We start from the raw sequence: 19,076 nt of genomic DNA, 5'->3' as shown, positions 1-19,076 counted from the left end.
GATACAAATGGCAAAAAAACCAAAATCTAAGGAGTTGATCAATCGAAGATGGAAGGTTGCCTCCAAAAATAGGAATGAAAGAGTGTCCATATGGTAAATGATCCATCTCATTGAAATGCATAGGTAACCAGCCACTGCATCCACCTAGTACATAGGAACAAATACCAAATACATAGCTCACTCCAACGAACCAAGGAAGCATTAGAACCAACAACCAACAAGAGAAACCCCCCATAATATTGACAAGGGAGAGGTGACAAGTACACTGAAACTATATGCCAAGAAAAACTGCATGATGAAGAACCAGGAACATCGAGAGTGCAGTAGAAAGTACAAACACATATAAAGGCTAGTGTCATGGAAGGAACACTTACTTGACACATCATGAGGCTAATGTCGTGGAAGGAACACTCACATGACAAAGGTAGATGGAAAACAAAGGCAAACATCAAACCCCCATGGCACTTTATAATGGAGTGCAAGTACAATAAGGCACAAGATGTGCAAGATCCCAAGCATGCAAAGCATAGAGGCACTTTATCTCAGTGTGTTTGCAAAAAGGAAAAATGCTTACAAAAAGATATATTCAATGATCAGAATGTCAAAAAAAGACACAAGACTAGAAATACATGAAGAACAGCCAAAAAACAAGTCATCCCATGCAAACGAGAAGTTTCCACAACGTCATATGTCCAAGTAATTCACTAGAGTGCAAAAACACCAAAGTCTGAAGAGTTGATCAATCGAAGATGGAAGGTTGCCTCCAAAATAGGAATGAAAGAGTGTCTATATGGTAAATGATCCATCTCACCGAAATGCATAGGTAACCAGCCATTGTATCCGCCTAGTACATAGGAACAAATATTGAATATATAGCTCACTCCAACGAACCAAGGAAGCATTAGAACCAACAACCAACAGGTACACTGAAACTAAATGCCAAGAAAAACTACATGATGAAGAACTGGGAACATCGAGAGTGCAGCAAAATGTATAAACACATATAAAGGCTAGTGTCGTGGAAGGAACACTCACTCGACACACATCATGAGACTAATGTCGTGGGAGGAACACTCACATGACAAAGGTAGATGGCAAACAAAGGTAAACATCAAACCCCCCATGGCACTTTATAATAGACTGGAAGTACAATAAGGCACAAGATGTGCAAGATCCCAAGCATGCAAGCATAGAGGCACTTTATCTCAGTATGTTTGCAAAAAGGAAAAATGCTTACAAAAAGATATATTTAATGATCAAAATATCAAAAAAAGACACAAGACTAGAAATACATGAAGAACAGCCAAAAAACAAGTCATCCCACGCAAACGAGAAGTTTCCACGATGTCATATGTCCAAGTAATTCACCAGAGTGTGAAAACACAAAAAACTAAATAAAATGTACCTAGAGTAAAATCTGGAAAAAGTGCATGGATGGTTGTGAAGAGCTCTGAAACACCATCCCAACACCGCTAGAATCGTGAAAAATGGAGAAATTGGTGAAAAGATACGAGCTCGGGACTGAAAACAGCACCTCAAACTTCAAAAGGTTGTAAAATGTACCAGTAGAAAAACCAGGTGATGAAACCCACAGATCTGGAAAGTAGACGAAACCATCTTTTCAACAATATCTTGTTTGCCAAAAAACGATATCATATGCCCAAGTTATGGACAAAAGAAAAAAAAACCCTCTTTTAGGGCACAAAGAGGGTCTCAGGGGCCATACAAAGTTGTCTGTACTGCTGATGTCAATGGAATATTCTAAAAATATTCCCCTTCCTCCCAAAAAAAATCCGACCGCTGCATGTGGCCGGCAAAATCTGCATGTCATTGGGAAAATCTGCATGTTGCCAGAAAAAACGAGCATCGGCGACTGGGCACTCGAGGCGGCGCTGGAAACTAGGCCAACGGCATGGGGTGTCGAAAAAGAACCAGTGGTGGCGTGGGGTGCCAAAAACGAACCAGCGAAGCTGGAGACAAGGTCGGTCGGCAGGGGGCCGTCATGAGTGGGGGCGGAGCAGACAGGAGGCCGAAGGGCAGAGGCAAGGGTCGGTGGCGGTGGACAGGAGGCGGCAGTGGCCCCGAGGCACAAGAGGCCAGAGGGTTTTGTTGTAAAAAAAACCTTTTTTTAAAAAAAAAAAAAAAAGAATTTCACAAATTATTTTGTATTTCGGCCTGGGTATGGTGTAAAACTACCCACAAAAAAAATTAATAATTATTATTTTATTATTTTTTAAAGAAATTTCTCAAAATTTGTGCCCATAAAAGGGCAAAAAAACCAAAAAAAAAATTTTAGAGCCAAAGTTGTCCAAATTGGACAAATTTTATATGAAATGGGGGTTTTGGGGTGTTATGAGCTCAACGGTGAGGTCCGTTTGAGCCCAAAATGCCTAGAAATAATGAAGCACCCCATATGCAAATAAAAAACTCTGAAAAAAATGAAACCCTAGCCTCCAAAAAATCTTCTGAAAAATCAAGAACAAGTAGCAGCAGATGAAGGCTCTGATACCATGAAGAAGTTGAGAAATACAACTTCAAAGATTCCAAGAACACCTACAAGCAAAAAAACAATAATGGCTCCAAAGAAAAATATTATCATTCAGAGAGGGAATGAATAAAGAAAATACAATACAGTCCTTATAAAAGGAGATTATGCAACCCTTAAAGGGATAATGTGTATTTAATAATTAGAAATACCTACAATATTATTAAATGCCTAAGTTTAACTTAAGTGTAAAGGATAATAGATTAATAATTAAATAAATAATTATTAGCTAATACATGATAACTCTAACAAACATCAATCAATGTATCGCTCAATTTTAGCTTGGTTAGGGACAAGATCCAAAGTGATCTTTGGTATCTCTCAATAATCATCACTTACCAATATCAGCATCATCATCTTGATCCTTTTACCATTATCCTCATCTCGGATCCTTAATAAATAACTATCACCAAGACTTGACACTCCAACAAAAAAAATTACTCATCACACAAAAAACTAAGTTTTCATGAAAAATCACAAGAAAAAGACTACTACTCAACTAGCCTACAACCTACATACATGGTGCCTAATCATCTTGATCCATTTTTATCCAAATTATCAATGCCTTAATGGATGCATCCTTCCTACAATAGGCATAATCCATCATTATCCAACATGAGCACATATCTTTTCACAAGATATCTGATGGCTATCGGTCTATTTTGCTAGTCAATCTTTTTCTTTTTGATTTATCATTTTTTGTTTCATTCTAACACTTACTCAAGGCCACCTTGATCTTTCTATATCTTGGTGCGTTTAGAAAAGCATAGGATGGGGCATGGTCATTGCTTTTGTATGTTATGTTTGTGAGATGTTCTTGTAACATTACTGAGGCAAATATGCACCTTGTGTGTGTTGGAATAGCTTCTAGTATAAACAATCTTCTTTTGCATATAAAGTCACTCAATACCTTTTGTGTACTAGAACCATCATGCTCTAAGTCTTACCTTCCTCACATTTCTGACAAGGTTCTATTATGTTTGGGATGAATAAGGACATACATTTTGTTTCTAGAGTCAAAGTCCATGCAAAGGATACAAAAGTCATCTTGGTTCCTCATACCTTCATCTATTCTTTCATCCATTTTTTTTCATCATTCATTATTTGAGAGCTCACTCATGTCGTTTTTTACACAACTTCCCTCTTGAGTGGGCATCATCATCTCATTATTTCCTCAAAAAAATTACTTCACTCATATCCCCTAATTCATTTAATTATCACCAAGGTCCTAATTTTGTCAAATCTATTTAATCATACAATCACCTAGTACACATATGACATCACCTAATGCCTAATAAATTAATTAAATAATTCCTCCATTATTTAATTAATATTAATTCACCAATTTATCTTTTTCATCCACATTAATTTAATTTTTTTTTTTATTATTCAATTTATTCTTTTCTTCCACATTAAATAATTGTCTTAACTATTTAATTAATTTATCTATTTATTCTTCTCATGTATATTAAGTAAATAATTAAAAATTGTTAACTAATATATCCATAAATGCTTATAGTCTACTATAATTATTTTTAAAAAAATTAATTAGCTAATATTTTTTCCAAAATTAAAACAATTATTCTAATTTATTTGTTTTTTTAATTTTATTCCTCAAAAATAAATAAAATTAATATTTTATTTATTTTCTCATCATGCAAATGAATTGTATAAATTTATTTAATTAATTCTATTAATAATTCCTAATGCACCTCTATCTCACTTGTCCACTCACAATTACTCAATCTATTCATCAGTTAAATCCACTTCAATCCTCCATGCAATCAATTAATCGATTCATTTGTGTAACAAATAAGTGAAAATTGGAAGAAAAAAAGGAAAACTAAGATATAAAGCAAAAATAATAGTGTTCAATAATGATATTATTTTGAGATAAGTTTGAGTATAATATTAAATTATGAATTAATAGATATATAGATGCATCTTGCGAAATCAAGTGATTGCTATTTGTAAGTAATTTTATTGCATTTCCTTTATGATTATTTAATAGCAAATTCCTATAGGAAATAGATTTTGAATTTATTAGAAATAGCTTGCAAATAGGAATAACAACTAGCGTTCTTAGTCCATGAGAGATGAAGTATTGACCTTTCCTTCATCAAGTACACCACTCTGAGATGGATGGATTGAAGATCTTGCCATGCTCATGGGCCAAGTCACGAATGAGTTATCATGGGTTTGTTGAAGAAGGCAATCTTCATGCATCTTATCAAGCATGCCACCCCTAGATGGATGGATTAGAAATCTTGTCATGCTCAAGGAGGACGACCACCCTCCAAGGTGGATTGAGGGATAGAATGGACCCAAAATCTTGCCATGTCTATGGACCAAGAGGCAAATGAATACTCTGAGAGTCTTCTCAAGTATGTCACCCCAAGATGGATGGACAAGGAATGCACCCATGCTTCCACAATACAAGGATAACCATCCTTGAAATTGCAGTTTGTAAACACTTCCAACGAATTCCTAATATGATTTCTATAAGAATATGGCTTAGAAGAATCATTAATGTTATTGAAGCACTTTGATTTAAATTGAAATGATGCTCATATGAATTTATATGTTATCATAAAATCTTGATAAAATCTTGATATTTAATGTTAGCACTTTGTAAATTTAGACATTATGATATATTCTTACTTATTAATGATAATTAATTCATATTGTAGGACTTAAATCAGGATAATCTCTTTCATTAAAGCTATGTTTGTAAATGAATTGCATTCTTTGACTAAATTTGGAATTATAATTTTAGAGACAAATCAGGAAGATCCCAAGAAGGGGCTACAGCTTTGATAAGAGATTCTTAGTTTAACTTTCTAAAAAGTCATGGATTGTTGTAATTGGGTAAACATACAATATAGAGCATTTTCTCTACAATCATGTCTTTCGAGCTCTCTGACCAATAGATTTTGAATTTTCAAAACCACTACATAATATGAAAGCTCATTGGCCGTAATAACAATGCAGGACCTAAATTAGCGGTCCCAGTCCGTGGGGCTGGCAGGGCTGTTTACAGTTATCCAGCGACTTAGAGCGAGACCTTTTTCGTCTTCTCGTTCTTCAGAAAAGTTGTCAATCTTGCAGATGATATAGGAGCGAGGTGCTTGTTGCTTCCTTTCCTATGATGAGCGGTATTGCCACTAGATCATAACACAGAAAGTGTATATTTGGTGTTTCTCATCCTAGTCTTGTATCAGACAAGTACAATCATTGCTGCAGATCATTTTTTTGCCAAAGATGTTGGACGAAAACTGTTTTAACATGTTTCAGCTTTTGAAATAATTACATATGTTGCACCTTGTTGTCTCCTGATAACAGCAGAAGAAGTTCTTTTCGTTCTTTCATTCTTCGGAAAAATTCTCGGTCATATTTCTTCTGCCTCATCTTGCGTCGCTTCTGTAGCCATGCTGAATAATCCTTACCCTCCTTGCATACAATGAAATCACTAAGGTCACTAGGATCTTCTGTCCACTGACCTTGAATCTTTATTACACTTTCAATATATGTAATGTTCCCATTAGCCTTTTTTGATTTTATGATGCTCTCTGATATATCTGCCTCCTCTTCCCGACCAGCCATCTCTCCCTTAGTAACTCTGTCAAGGCAATTGTACCCAAGAAGTCGAGAAAAATAGACAAGAAATCAATAAATCGAATAGAACAATACAGCATTCATGGGCATGAAAAATTTTGAAATAGCTCAAAGGAAAATATCAATACTTCCACCGAAACAATTTGAAATTTTATATAATTTTGGATTTTTACCGAAACAATTTGAAATTTTATATAATTTTGGATTTTTACTTCGAGTGAGTGAAGGTGTACCCTAGATCATGAACACGATGACGTGATAAATACTGTTGCCTCTTTTTAAGGAAGTTTGTTAACACAGGTACCAACCGCGGTTCAATGCTCAAAGGCCTTTGTCTTTCCAACAATTTCTCACCCTGCAAAATAATATTCTCTGTTAAATACTATACTATTAGAAAGACATCATTGTTCATTGAAATAAGTTTTGACCATCACCTGGTTCAAAACTGTTTGAGAAGTTGAATCAGAAGAATCCGCTGATAATTCTGAAGACTCCATCAATGCCCTTAAGCAATCAATTCCACCATGCTCCAAAACGAAGAGGCTCATCAGTGACTTGAGAAAAATCACATACCCCTTACATAACAACTCTGAACCCATTTGACACTTCAGATACAGTTCACCTACAAAATAAGATACTGCAGGTCCCACTGAGTGTTTATTTGTCCCAAGCATTTTAGCCATTATCTTGCTCAATGCGATTCCAGTTCGTGTTGTGTGATGGCAGTTTACAATTAAATTCCTTATTAAATCAATAGTATAATGATATGCTTCAAGTAAATTTTGATCCAAGGGCGTTGAATGACCAGAATCTCCTTTTCTCTTTATTATGCATAGAATTCTTGACAAAGAAGAACCCATCAGTTGCAGAATAGCAGCAAGCAAATAAGTACCTGGATGAATGTTAGCATGCGCAGAGGATGGTATATCACTTTCCCCTACTCCAGAGAAAGATTTCGTTACTGTGCAATGCAAGATACCACTGATTTCTTTCCTTGATAAATTATCCAGGGACGCTTCATGTTCTTTGATGTACATGCATAACAAATTCAATAGATTGGATGAATTTGTTCCACAGGTTCTAGTAGAAGAACTCGAACTTTGATGGGAACTAAAGCACTTATACTGCTGAATGCAATCCTTTTCATTCCACATTAGATTTAACAAAGAATCAGAACTTACATCAAGCTCAGCTTGTAAATTCCTGTGCTTAATCAGACAAGATTCTAATACAGGAGTCTCCAGACAATCACAATCATCAACAGTATCCATAAGGGAAGAATGCTTTCTGTAAAGCTTAACAGCAGACTCAAACACTGATACAAGCTGGCTCAGTGATAACATCTTTGGCAACTCACCATAAGTAGGTATGGAATCAACAGCAATAGCTTCAGCAACCAGAACCAGAACATGTGCTTGGAAAATCTTTGGAGCTTTAATCGAATCCAAATAATCAAGCAAAAGAACGGCTGCAGGAAGACTAATCCTGGTACTCCTTGCATTCGCCATACTGAGATTGGAGATTTTATTAGACATTGAAAGAAGACAATGAACAAACATTGCCTCTAATGAATGGTCAATATGTTTCCCAAATATAGATGGAGTTTTAAATCTTGAAGATAAGCCAGTCGATTCCATATTCACATTTGAAAAGGCTTTACCCAAGTTTGGATGGAGAATAAGCTCATCCACAAAAACCTGATGCAAAGTATATAATTAAATGTGGAACTACAATCTAGCATGCAAATGGAATATACAGTTCCACAAAACAATCCACTCTTACATTTTCCTAAGCCAAAAGTACATCTATTTGTTGCAGGAATTCTTCACTATCATTTTCAAGCGACTAATTAATATTGGAAAAGAGGTCAGCATTCAATCTGCAAAAGCAGAAATTAAAATTATTTAATTATATGGGTAGAAGGAATCCATCAAATAGCTCAAAATTTATAGATAGACCAAAGTTATGTCCATAAAAGAACTATTAAGTAATATTATGGTAGCATTTGCACAATACTACACCAATAATGATAATATCCAAAAATAGATACCATAGCCATTAGCTTGAAGAAATTGTAATGGAAAGAAAAACCTGTATAAACACTGTAAATGCCATATGATTAAGAAAAGCAAAGTTCATCTCTACTATAAGTGATGAATTTGCAAAATAGCCTAAGATTTAAATGTCAAAATATCTAAAGAAACAATTCTTATCATCAAAAATATTATCCAAACAAAATAGATTACTAGCACTAATCACAGGTAGACAGAAACAAAATTCTTTGGAAAATGATTACCTCATTAATACTTTAATAAAAAAACTAGAATGAAAAATCCAAGTCTAATCTGTTAATTATTAATCTACAAATCTGGCATTTGCAAGTGATCTTGAAATTTGAGATATGGCCCTTCCCCAACAACTTTCCAAGATGTAATTTGCTAAATCCTTCCTAGTCAATATCATTTTTCATTTATCTTATTGTAGATTAAACAAAAATTTATGCGTATGATAAGAGTTTGAATCATCTGCTGTCTTAAGTATAAGATACCACAAAAATCATAAATATTTTGTTAAATTAGTTTAAGATAACTAGTTCTTCATTAGATCATACAGTTCAAGGAACTGAAAATTCCCCTTCAAACCCTATCAACTTTATCAAATTTCCCACCTGTTGGCAGACTACATATTATTCATAAGTTTAAATAAGTTCTGACATAGGCATGACAGTTTGCAACCATTTTTAGATATTTCTCTGTTACTGGTAGGCTGTTAGGAAGTGAACCTGACAAAATACAACAGGATTCTTTCTATGGTTTTGTATAACTCTAAAAAACAAATTGCAAATATTAGAATGCTTACTATGTACTTTAATTACAATATACAGGACAAATAAATGGTGGTATTGTACACATTCTACCAAGTTGCCTTTCCTAACTTTACCCTTTCCTTTTTTGACTTTTACCAGTCGATTCCATATCAAGACTGAAATTTAAATTCAAGGAAAAGTGCCAAACAACCAATATTACCTCAAGCAATGCAGACAAACAATGCACTGCATTTCCGATGCTTGTCTCTTCACTCTTAGCAAAAGCCATGGTAGAGACATCTGTACAAGAAGTGACCTCACAAGTCATAAGAAATCCAAAGTCTCCAAATTGTGTTTCCTTGGAACTGAGAAGTGAACGGACTAGGCCTGAAGAACACAGCTTCTGAAACAGAGATACAAGCCTTGTAGTTGCAATTTGACTGAGTCCAGTATCAAATTCTAATAATGGTAAGATTCTAATAGAACAGCGCAATAGTAGACTCGTATCATTAGGTCCTTTAAGGCATGGACAATGATTACCATCATTACTACTAAACTTCTGACTTGAAAAATTAACAACGGAAAATATCATTTTAATTTCTTTGAAGAGCTCCTGAAAGAGTAGGTTGTGTAGTAAGTGTATATCCTCTAACTTGAACTTTATCTGAATGCCCATAATACAGACAAAGATCGAATGCTTATCCGGACAATCAAAATTATTTGATGTTAATGCTGAAGACAAGCATAATAACAGGCAAGAAAGTGGTTCTAGAATATTAGCCTTTGAAACCTGTCAATTGCAGAGAACCATGTATAGTAGCAGTAAGTATAGTATCAATCAAATGAAATAAATCAACAAACAAACTAATGGAAACAACCAATCCTTCAAACCAAAATAATATAACAAAGCTAAAAAGTTTGGCATAATACAAAGAAGGAATGCATTAGTCAACATAATGATAGTTTTAACTAGCTGCATGGAAGAAGCAAGCTAAATGTTTCATCATAATCGAATATTGAAATTACAAAATCCATGAATATAAATGGGTATATTTAGAGAAGCAGATGCCAAAGAAAACAGTATCAGAGAACAAGTAGAATCTAGAAGATGGTATAAGCTAAAGATCAGTATAGAACAGAAACGAAGCACATCAAAGATTTGTCACTGGTGATATCAATAATTCAAACTTATGCCATCACTATATAAATTTTAACTATCATATTGGACAGGAAGAAGGATTACGTACTGATGAGAAAACAAACCTATTAATTTTGAAGAGAATCCTACGACTGGTTCAATCAAGGCTGGAAGATCATTTAGGCATTTGCAGATTGTCTGTTCAGAGCTCTTCAGTTTTGTCATGTCCCAACAATTATTGGAAAGAGGTTACTAGTTAACCTTGAAGATGTATTTCATAAAATCTTATTGAGATCTCCCTCTTGTGGTTAAACTATTGTTTTTGATTGGATTCTTGCTGCTGAGTGATCCATAACAAGCTGAAGCTATGCCTCAAATCCCTCGACAATTTACAGATCATCATCTCTTCCCCAATTAAAATCAATTATAATCGAAAAACTGAATTAAACAATTCAATTGCCAATCACAAATGCTTTACTAATAAACTTGAAGTAGAAATTGTTAGACTTGTGTGAATAATGTTGTCATTGATGTCAAACCAGTCATCCGGTTCAGTGTATGCAGATCTAGATATCAGTCCGGACGTCATGGGTATCATGGATGTTATGGTTGCTATGATTTGCGAGGATTATATGCGGTTAGTATGTATGTGGAGTTCAGGTGTTGCGGTTTTTGGTTAGAAGTTATTATGCAGCATGGACAGCTTTGGATGATGACTTTAGAGGTCCCATTGAGTTCTCACTGACCCCAATATCCCGGTGTTAGGAGTTCTCATTGATCTCGGTATCAACTATGTGTCCCGGTGTTAGCAGTTTTGGTGATTATCAGAAGTATCTCTTCAAGTTTTGTGATTGCAGTTTCCTTGGTACGTGTGGAATCTACATTTTGGAGATATTGGACTTGATCTTGAAACAATAGGACCGTCCTCTTGGGTCCGGATGACCCTACCCTTTTTCCGGTAATCTCGGCATATGCATTGGTAATCGGGAGTATGTAAAGGAATTGTGTAGAAGTATTGCGGAGGAAGACATGAGCTTATTGATAAGGTGTTGGGCTTGGCCGACACGCTATTCTATAATTGTACCCTCTGGTATATATACATGTACGAGTGGTGAATGAAGACATCGATCAAGAGAGTGTGTGATGTGCAGAAGATAGTTGGCAGCGAAGGAAGTAGTGTATATGAGAGTTGCAGACAGCGAAGGTAATCAGTGTCTCAGTAGTGCGGTAGTCCTTTACCGGACTTGATGCAGAATAGTTGTGTAGAGATCTCTCACCGGATCTATTGTAAAGTCTGAGATTTGTAATTTGAGCTTAAACTTGGAACAGATCTCATGCATTTGGAGATGCAAACCTTCTCAGTTCAACCTTTTTAGTTGCAGTGAGCATTCCAATAGTTAGCCGTCCCTTTTTGTATATCTGTAGTGAGCAGTCCGACAGTGAACCGTTTTTTTAATCTGGCAGTGAGCCACCCGTTATATTCTCCTGAGAGTTAACATTCTCCGTGGTTTTTCCCATTTGGGTTTTCCACGTTTATCTTGTGGTTGTGTTCTTCTTGTTTATTCTGCATTAGCTGCTTTATATCAATCAAGTTTGTTTGATATTCTTGTGGACAGCTACAATTGGTAAAATGTTTATTGTTTTAAATAAGTGGGAATATTGAATCACGCCCCCCCACCCCCCTCCCTCTCTTTGTCCTTACTAGCCACGCTGAGATCGTCCAGGTGAGAACCAGCTCATGTCTCCTTTATCAGCCAATAAATAAATAAGGGTATCACCTCACTTATGTAACAGAAATAAACACACAATAGTGGAGCACTCGCACAAAATCAGACTCACAACACCAAGGTCAGCTAGAAAAACCCTCTAAAAGGGGAAAAAACTCCAGGAAGAGTGCAATATCTTGTCTCATGCTACTATATCAATAAGTGATGGGCATTAAATCGTTCAAAAAGGGTTCATCAGAACAACACAACACACAGCTACTCCTTCATGCCTGCTCAGCCTCAATACCAACAAATTCTACTTAATGTTCTTAAGCAAAATGTTTGTAACAAGAGCCAACCTTCAAATAGGCCTCCCCTCACTTCCATGGCCAGTGAAATATGAAGAGTGGCCCAATTGAAGCATTTAAACCTCAAGTTATTCACACTCTGGTCTTCTCACACGAATGGAGCATGAATCTGCTACAGCATCCATTCACCAAGGCAACTACAGCATTCACCACCAGAGTAAAGGTGTGAACTCACCACTAAAATCCCTATTCAACGATCTTGGCATCAATATTCTGAACCACCAACTGCACCTTCACCTACCTGAAGCCAAATATTCTGACTCCATCTATGACCCCAATACTCCAACATAGACTATCCATCATGGATCATAACACCCCCCACCAAAAGGCTTTTGGTCCCAAAAAGCTCACAAACTAATCAAATTAAGGGATTTCTTCCTCACTTCACCTCTACAAACCCACTTTTCTTTGCTTGGAACCTCATCTTTCCAACCAATCAACAATGATTCTTATTCACCCCATCAAGTTTGTCTTTACCTTTTTATCAAGGATAACATCATTTCCTAGTACAGCCTATTCTTCAGGTACAAAATCTTCCATATTTGGCATTACAACATCATCATCCTTGTCAAGTAATGGAGGCTCAAACAACCTCAACCAATGCACATTAATAACAGACAAGATCTTCATGTATTCCAGCAAGTCCAGCCTCATGGCATTATTCCTCACCCATTCAATGATCTGAAATGGACCCCAAAACAAGCTTCAAATGGGGATACATTAGTATAAGAGTGAAATGCTCTATTATAAGAGTGTTGTACATATGTCAAATGCTCGTCCCAGCCCTTTGGAAACTGCTGATTATACACACATAACAGTTGTGCAAGTGTTTCGTTCATTACCTCAGTTTGTCCATCCATTTGAGGATGACAAGCCAATCTACTCCATGATGTTCACCAAAATTTACTAAAAAATCTCATGTCTCCATCTGAAACAAAGCTTTCTGGAATAAACCCATAAATTCTTGAAAAATAATTCAGCTGCATCACTCTCTGTCAGCATCTTCTTACAAACAATTAAGATGCACATCTTAGAAAAAACAATCTATAATAAGTATAACAAACAATGTAATCATTACCATACATAGTCCTTGGCATACGGCCTACGAAATCCATGGGAGATGATCTCTCATGGCCTCTCAGGTACCAGCAACAGCTGGAACAGCCCAAGTTCCCTGTTGTTGGGCTTTCATACACCGCATAACTGACAACCTTTAATAAACCGAGACACATCCCCTTGCACATTTGGCCACGAGACTTACTACAAAAGATTTTCAATGGGTTTTTGTCACTCCAAAGTAACCAGCCACCTATAAGTTATGTGCTTCTAATGAACATGATAAAAATTTGATCATGCTTTCAAAATGATCATGCTTTCCTTGATTCAATGACTTATAAATCTCATTGAAATCTTCATCCACTACATACATCTCTTTTAAGAAGGTTCTATCATTGTCAATGTGCCAACCGCAGATACAAATGGTGGTTGAGAAAACATATCCATTATTTTATTATTTACCCCACACTTATACTTGCTTACCAAATGGAATTGTTGCAAAAAAAACCCCATTATTTTGCAGTGGCATGACTTCCATAGTTTATTTTGAGCTTGCAATATTGTAAATGCTGGTGATCAGTAAGCACAATGGTCTCTTTTCCAGTTAAATAGTGTTCCCACTAATTAAACACTGAAACCAAAGCATGCAACTCCTTATCATACGTGCTATATTTAAAACAATTCCTTTAAACATTTCTAAATGGTAACAAATTGGTCTAACTTCCCGTAGCAAAACAGCTCCCATAATCACTAGCATTAGTCTCAACTTCAATCTGTTGAGGATTAAGCAATGCCAAAACTGGTGCCCTGTTGATTTTCCTATTCAATTCCTCAAAAGCACACTGTTGTTTACTACTGCAATGAAATTTCTTGCCATTGCCCAAATAGCATGCAACGGGGGAGCGAGATATGTAAAAGATTTAACAAACTTCCAGAGATATTGGTCTGCTCCCATAAACTCCTCATTTCAGCAGCTGTGCTGGGCTTTGGCCAATTTATTGTGGCATCAATTTCAAAAGGATCTCTCCGCGCATCCCCATTTGCAACCATGTGAGACCCAAATACACAAATGAATTATTTGCAAAGTCACATGTCTTCATATTTAACAACAATCTATTATCCTTCAAAATCTCAAAAACTCTTTACAAAAGAAAAATATACTCCTCATATTTGTTGCTAAAAAACAAAATATCATTAAGATATACATAACACAAGAATCCAACAAAGGTTACAATACCTCATTCATTAGCCACATAAAAGTTGCTGAAGCATTGCATAAATCAAATGGTAAAACCAACCACTCATAACGTCCTTGCTTGATCTTGAGTGGTGTTTTTCATAGATCATCCTCTTTTATCTGGACTTAATGATAGCCTAATTTTAAATACAATTTTGTGAAAATCTCTTGCTGTAGTTGATCCACCAAATCATCAATACATGGCAGCCGGTACCAATTCTTAATGGTAATTTTATTTAAGCTCCTATAATCCACACACATGCACAAACTTTTATCCTTCTTTAGAGCTATTACAAAAGGAGAACCACAAGGGAATGTACTTGGTCTAATCCCCGTGTACCAATAATTGTTTCAACTTTCAGCTGGTCTTTGACCTCTTGCACTTTAATAATGCTTCAACAAAGTAGGCCAGTTTTAAGCAATAGACATATAATATCACCTTTTCAAAATGAAGCAAAATTGAAACCCAAATGCCCATCATTCATTTCCCATGGGCTTTGGGATTTTTGCACAAGGAAAATGGGAACATAATAATATATTAATAACTCAAGCGGGCCATAATCTCATTAAAGGGGCCACTGAGTTTTACCGTTTCTCATTATAAGCGATGAAATGTTGGAATTATTGTTTAATTGAACTGGCTCTTTTTTAATGGACAAGCCATTTTACATTTTACATGTTAATTAGGATTTGAACCCTGTACTCTGAGTATAATATAAAAAGCTTTTTTCTCTATTCAAGAAATAACAAGAATATGAAGATTGGTTAATGGGGTATTAGTTAATAATAATATGGGTCAAAAGGGAAACTGATTTGTTCCAAAGGATGGAGTTAAGTTAAACTTTGATGGGTCTCTAAAGGCATTCCTGGTAAAGCAGGACCAAGGTTTGTGATTAGAGATTCTCAAGGTTCTTTCTGCTTGGAAGTTCTAAATTCCTAGATATTAAATCAAATATTAAGGCAAAGAGAAGCTCTCCTATTGGGTCTTTGAGCGGAATATATGGAAGGGCTATTATTCTATTGAGGTAGATGGTGATTCGGATTCACAAATTATTGTCAATGCAGCAAATGGAAAAAGAAAGGCTATCATTCTATTGAGGTAGATGGTGATTCGGATTCACAAATTATTGTCAATGCAGCAAATGGAAATTTATGTCCTAATTTGAAGTTAAGAGCACCATTAGAAGAAGTGTTATATTGGTGATCCAAGTTTTCCTCAATAAAATTGAGTCATTGCCTCAAACACTAAATAGGATTGCTGATTTATTGGCAAATAAAGGGGTATTTCTATGTAGAGAGCAAGGAGAAGGATGATGGAACTGGCCATAAAACATTTTAAAGTATGATTGAACCGCTAATTTAGCTAGTAGCCATTTCTTTTTGCTAGTGAAGTCCCTATATTGGCATACTGTGTTATCCTTGGCAGTGAAGTATATGGTTATCATTCTATCATATGTGCAATACTTCCATTCTAGCAAGCTTTCTCCCTTGGCTTGAAGCGTGTAAAATAATAATGTATTGACATGGTTTTACGTTGGCCTTGGCTGGTGTAACACAATGGGCACTGGCTGATTTGTTGGCATTTGCAAAAATTTTGATTGGTCTCTGTGTAAGCATGCTTCTACCGGCTGGCTAAGGCAGTGCTCGAGATTCATTCCATCATGGAAGGGTGACAGATTACCATATAAAAAAGATATTTGACTGTAATAGTGTTGGGAAGCTGAATTTAATCAAAGCCATTCTAGGTTCAGATGGCATTAAAGGCGATGGTATGTCTGCTCCTGAGGCTCCATAATGGAAGACTTCCTGTGGAAATTGAATGTGGCAGTAGTGGATAATACAACGTGCGAGTTTGTTGGATCTTCTGGTGAAAGCCTCGTTGAAGATGGATATTCAAGATGTCAAGATGGGTTTTCTAGTTGGGCCATTGATGGCAGTGGACAAGGGCAGAGAGCTGTTAGAGATTGCAGAGATAGTTATTTGAGCTATGGATGCTGCAATTCAAGAGTTAATGGTGGATATGGAGAATATTGTGAAGTTCTGTTAGGATCCTCTTCTGGTGATAAAGCATATGGTTGTCTCACAACATAGAGGCATCATGGAACTAACAAGTGGTTACAGCCTTCGCCCCCTCCTGGATAATGATCATTTGGGGAGAGTGGTGCAACGGGCAGAGCAATTTATGGTTTCAAATTTAATGGCTTGGAGACAGCAGAGGGTCCTATTATGCCCTCTATTGAGCTGATTGTGGTGTCAGGCAATGGTGTTTATAATAAGGTTTACAACCGCAGATTGGTGACTTCTCCTGCAAACAGGTTTGGTGCATTGGGCAGTATCTCAGCTGCCCAAGGTTTTGCCGTTTGGGCTGCATAATTTAGTTATGGCTATTTGTGTTTTGTTCTTCAAGTTAGATGGTATACGTTTCCTGTTGTAATGGCTCTGGGTTGTTTTGTAGCTTTTTTTATATGCAAGCGTCCAGCTATGCCCAGTAGTAGGGTTATTTTTGCAGTTCTTTTGTGTATGTGTTACTTGATAGTTGATTATGTGTGGGGCCCCACTAAGAAGCTTCATATATTATCTTTGAAAACAAGAATATGATGAAGCTACTGAAGAAACAAAAAGTTAAGATTGCATTCAAGTCCCATATTAAAGAATATGAAGAAGCTACTGAAGAAACAAAAAGTTAAGCTTGCATTCAAGCTGCATACTAACCGACTATTTCATTTAAATGGCATGCTAGCGGACGGAGCCCTTATCCAAGGTAGAAAGCCTCTCTTTCTGAAAGATTTTCTGAAAGAAATCACAAGGCCAACTCCCTGACCCCCTTCCTTTTCTGTCCCTGAGGTACTAACATTTTGGGAGATTCAGGACGGCCTCTCTGGCTGGTGGCTTATATCCTAACATAGCCAGTGGTCTCAGTGACATGTCTTGTTACCCCTCTCTAGCTAGTGGTCATTGTATCTACATCACTGCAATTTCAGTGCCACGCCTTATGAGCTATATCTAGCTTTTGGTTACTGAGCTAACATCTCTAGCTGTTAAGTGTGATGCCTTGTTGTCATCCTGAAATTGTTAGGGTTTCAGAATCATACTTTGTAAGATCTCTATAGCTGGTGGCCATTATTCTCCATCACTCCCGGTTTCAGCGGAAGTATTGTTGTCCTTCTCTCTAGCTTTGGGTAGTAGTAGTCCAGACAACAACAGCAGATTCAGCATTACGACTAATTGGTCTCCCCTATGTTTCTTACTCCCTAAACTGTCATTTTCTACTCAGCCAAAAATGCAAAAACCCAAAGGATAACTCTATCCTACAAAAAAAAAACATCAGCATAAAAATGAATGATTGTTAAAGGAAAAACAAGATAGATGACCTGCGTGGCAGAAATCAAGGCACTGTAATAGCAAGAAATATCCATCCAGTGGCCTGCAAGCACACCAGAATGAGCCTTTAAATTGTTTAAAGCCACCTGGGCCTGCCATTGTATACACCCACGGGCATTCTCTTCTGGGTCTCCTTTCTTCCCCTTCATTGCCATCTTCTGAAGGCTCAAACGGTCACATTCATGGTCTTAGACAATACCAAAGTCGCATTAGTGTTTTCCCTCCCAACATTGATTTTGATTAAACCTGGCTGAAAAGTAAAAATGTGAGGAGATCTCATTTTCGACTTATTTATTTTATTTAAATTATACATTCAATTAAAAATAAGCGTCTTAAATATTTTTATATTTTTTATACTAGCATATCTATATTTAAAAAATATAGGTAAATTATACCAAGAGATATCTTATAACATAAGGGAATCTGACGATTGATTGTTCCCTTTTAAATATTATGACACTCTTCCACTATCATTTGAATGCAACTGTTTCATATAGTTGGAGACATGTGGTGAGGGTTCTACTTTATTTGGAGTAATAAAATAACACCTCCACAAAAACCAAAAGATGGCATATTTCATGCATTTACCCATCATTTACATTTAGATAGGTCTAAGATACCAATTTAATTTAGTTTATTATTTAAAATTATTTTATTTTATTTTTACATATTTGTACAAATAAATTTTATTTACTAATCATTTTCGAAATATTATATTTACTATTAAATATTAATATTTTCATGTGTAAACGGCTCTTAAATATAAGATAAAAGGTAAGACCTTTGTCTTTTTTTAAAAAGAAACTCAATCTCTTAATTTAAAAACTATCTCAACTTTTGTAAACATGTGGTCTCTTAATATGATTAATAAATGTTCAAAGAAAGAGAGACATCTCATAATAAAAATAATATATAACAAGTGCCAAGTACTTGCCTTTATAGTATTGATATAATAGAACAATTATTACTAAAAAAAATAATATATGTGTGTATGTATATGTATATGTATATGTGTATGTGTGTGTATTACATACATATATGTATATGTATATACACGTGCACGCATGCCCACACACACATATATGTGTATGTGTGTGTGTGTGTGTGTGTATATATATATATATATATATATATATATATATATATATACATGTACACGTACACATATGCATATAAATATATGTGTGTGTGTGTATTACATACATATAAGTATATGTATATACA

The 19,076-nt window shown here is 35.7% G+C and overlaps 1 protein-coding gene across 6 annotated transcripts; it reads right to left on the bottom strand.

The window, feature by feature from the left end:
• Window positions 1-5,299: 5,299 nt before the first annotated feature.
• Window positions 5,300-18,117, bottom strand: LOC131032436 (uncharacterized). Of its 6 annotated transcripts, none has more exons than XM_057963405.2 (6): window positions 17,843-18,117; window positions 9,187-9,756; window positions 7,053-7,857; window positions 6,595-6,797; window positions 6,373-6,515; window positions 5,300-6,164 (listed from the first exon to the last, which is right to left on the bottom strand). In XM_057963405.2, the coding sequence occupies exons 1-6, from the start codon at window positions 18,005-18,007 to the stop codon at window positions 5,852-5,854; spliced, it is 2,199 nt and encodes a 732-aa protein (XP_057819388.2). In that variant the 5' UTR covers window positions 18,008-18,117; the 3' UTR covers window positions 5,300-5,851. The 6 variants fall into 6 exon arrangements, with proteins under 6 accessions (XP_057819388.2, XP_057819386.2, XP_057819390.2 ...); XM_057963406.2 differs by having other exon boundaries at window positions 5,302-6,164; window positions 6,394-6,515; window positions 17,843-18,116; XM_057963403.2 differs by having other exon boundaries at window positions 5,301-6,164; window positions 6,595-7,857.
• Window positions 18,118-19,076: the final 959 nt, after the last annotated feature.

Source organism: Cryptomeria japonica, chromosome 11 (genome assembly GCF_030272615.1).
Source record: "Cryptomeria japonica chromosome 11, Sugi_1.0, whole genome shotgun sequence".
Taxonomy (NCBI): Eukaryota; Viridiplantae; Streptophyta; class Pinopsida; order Cupressales; family Cupressaceae; genus Cryptomeria; species Cryptomeria japonica.
Note: the sequence above shows the minus strand (reverse complement) of the source record. Positions and strands in the feature narration are given on the sequence as shown.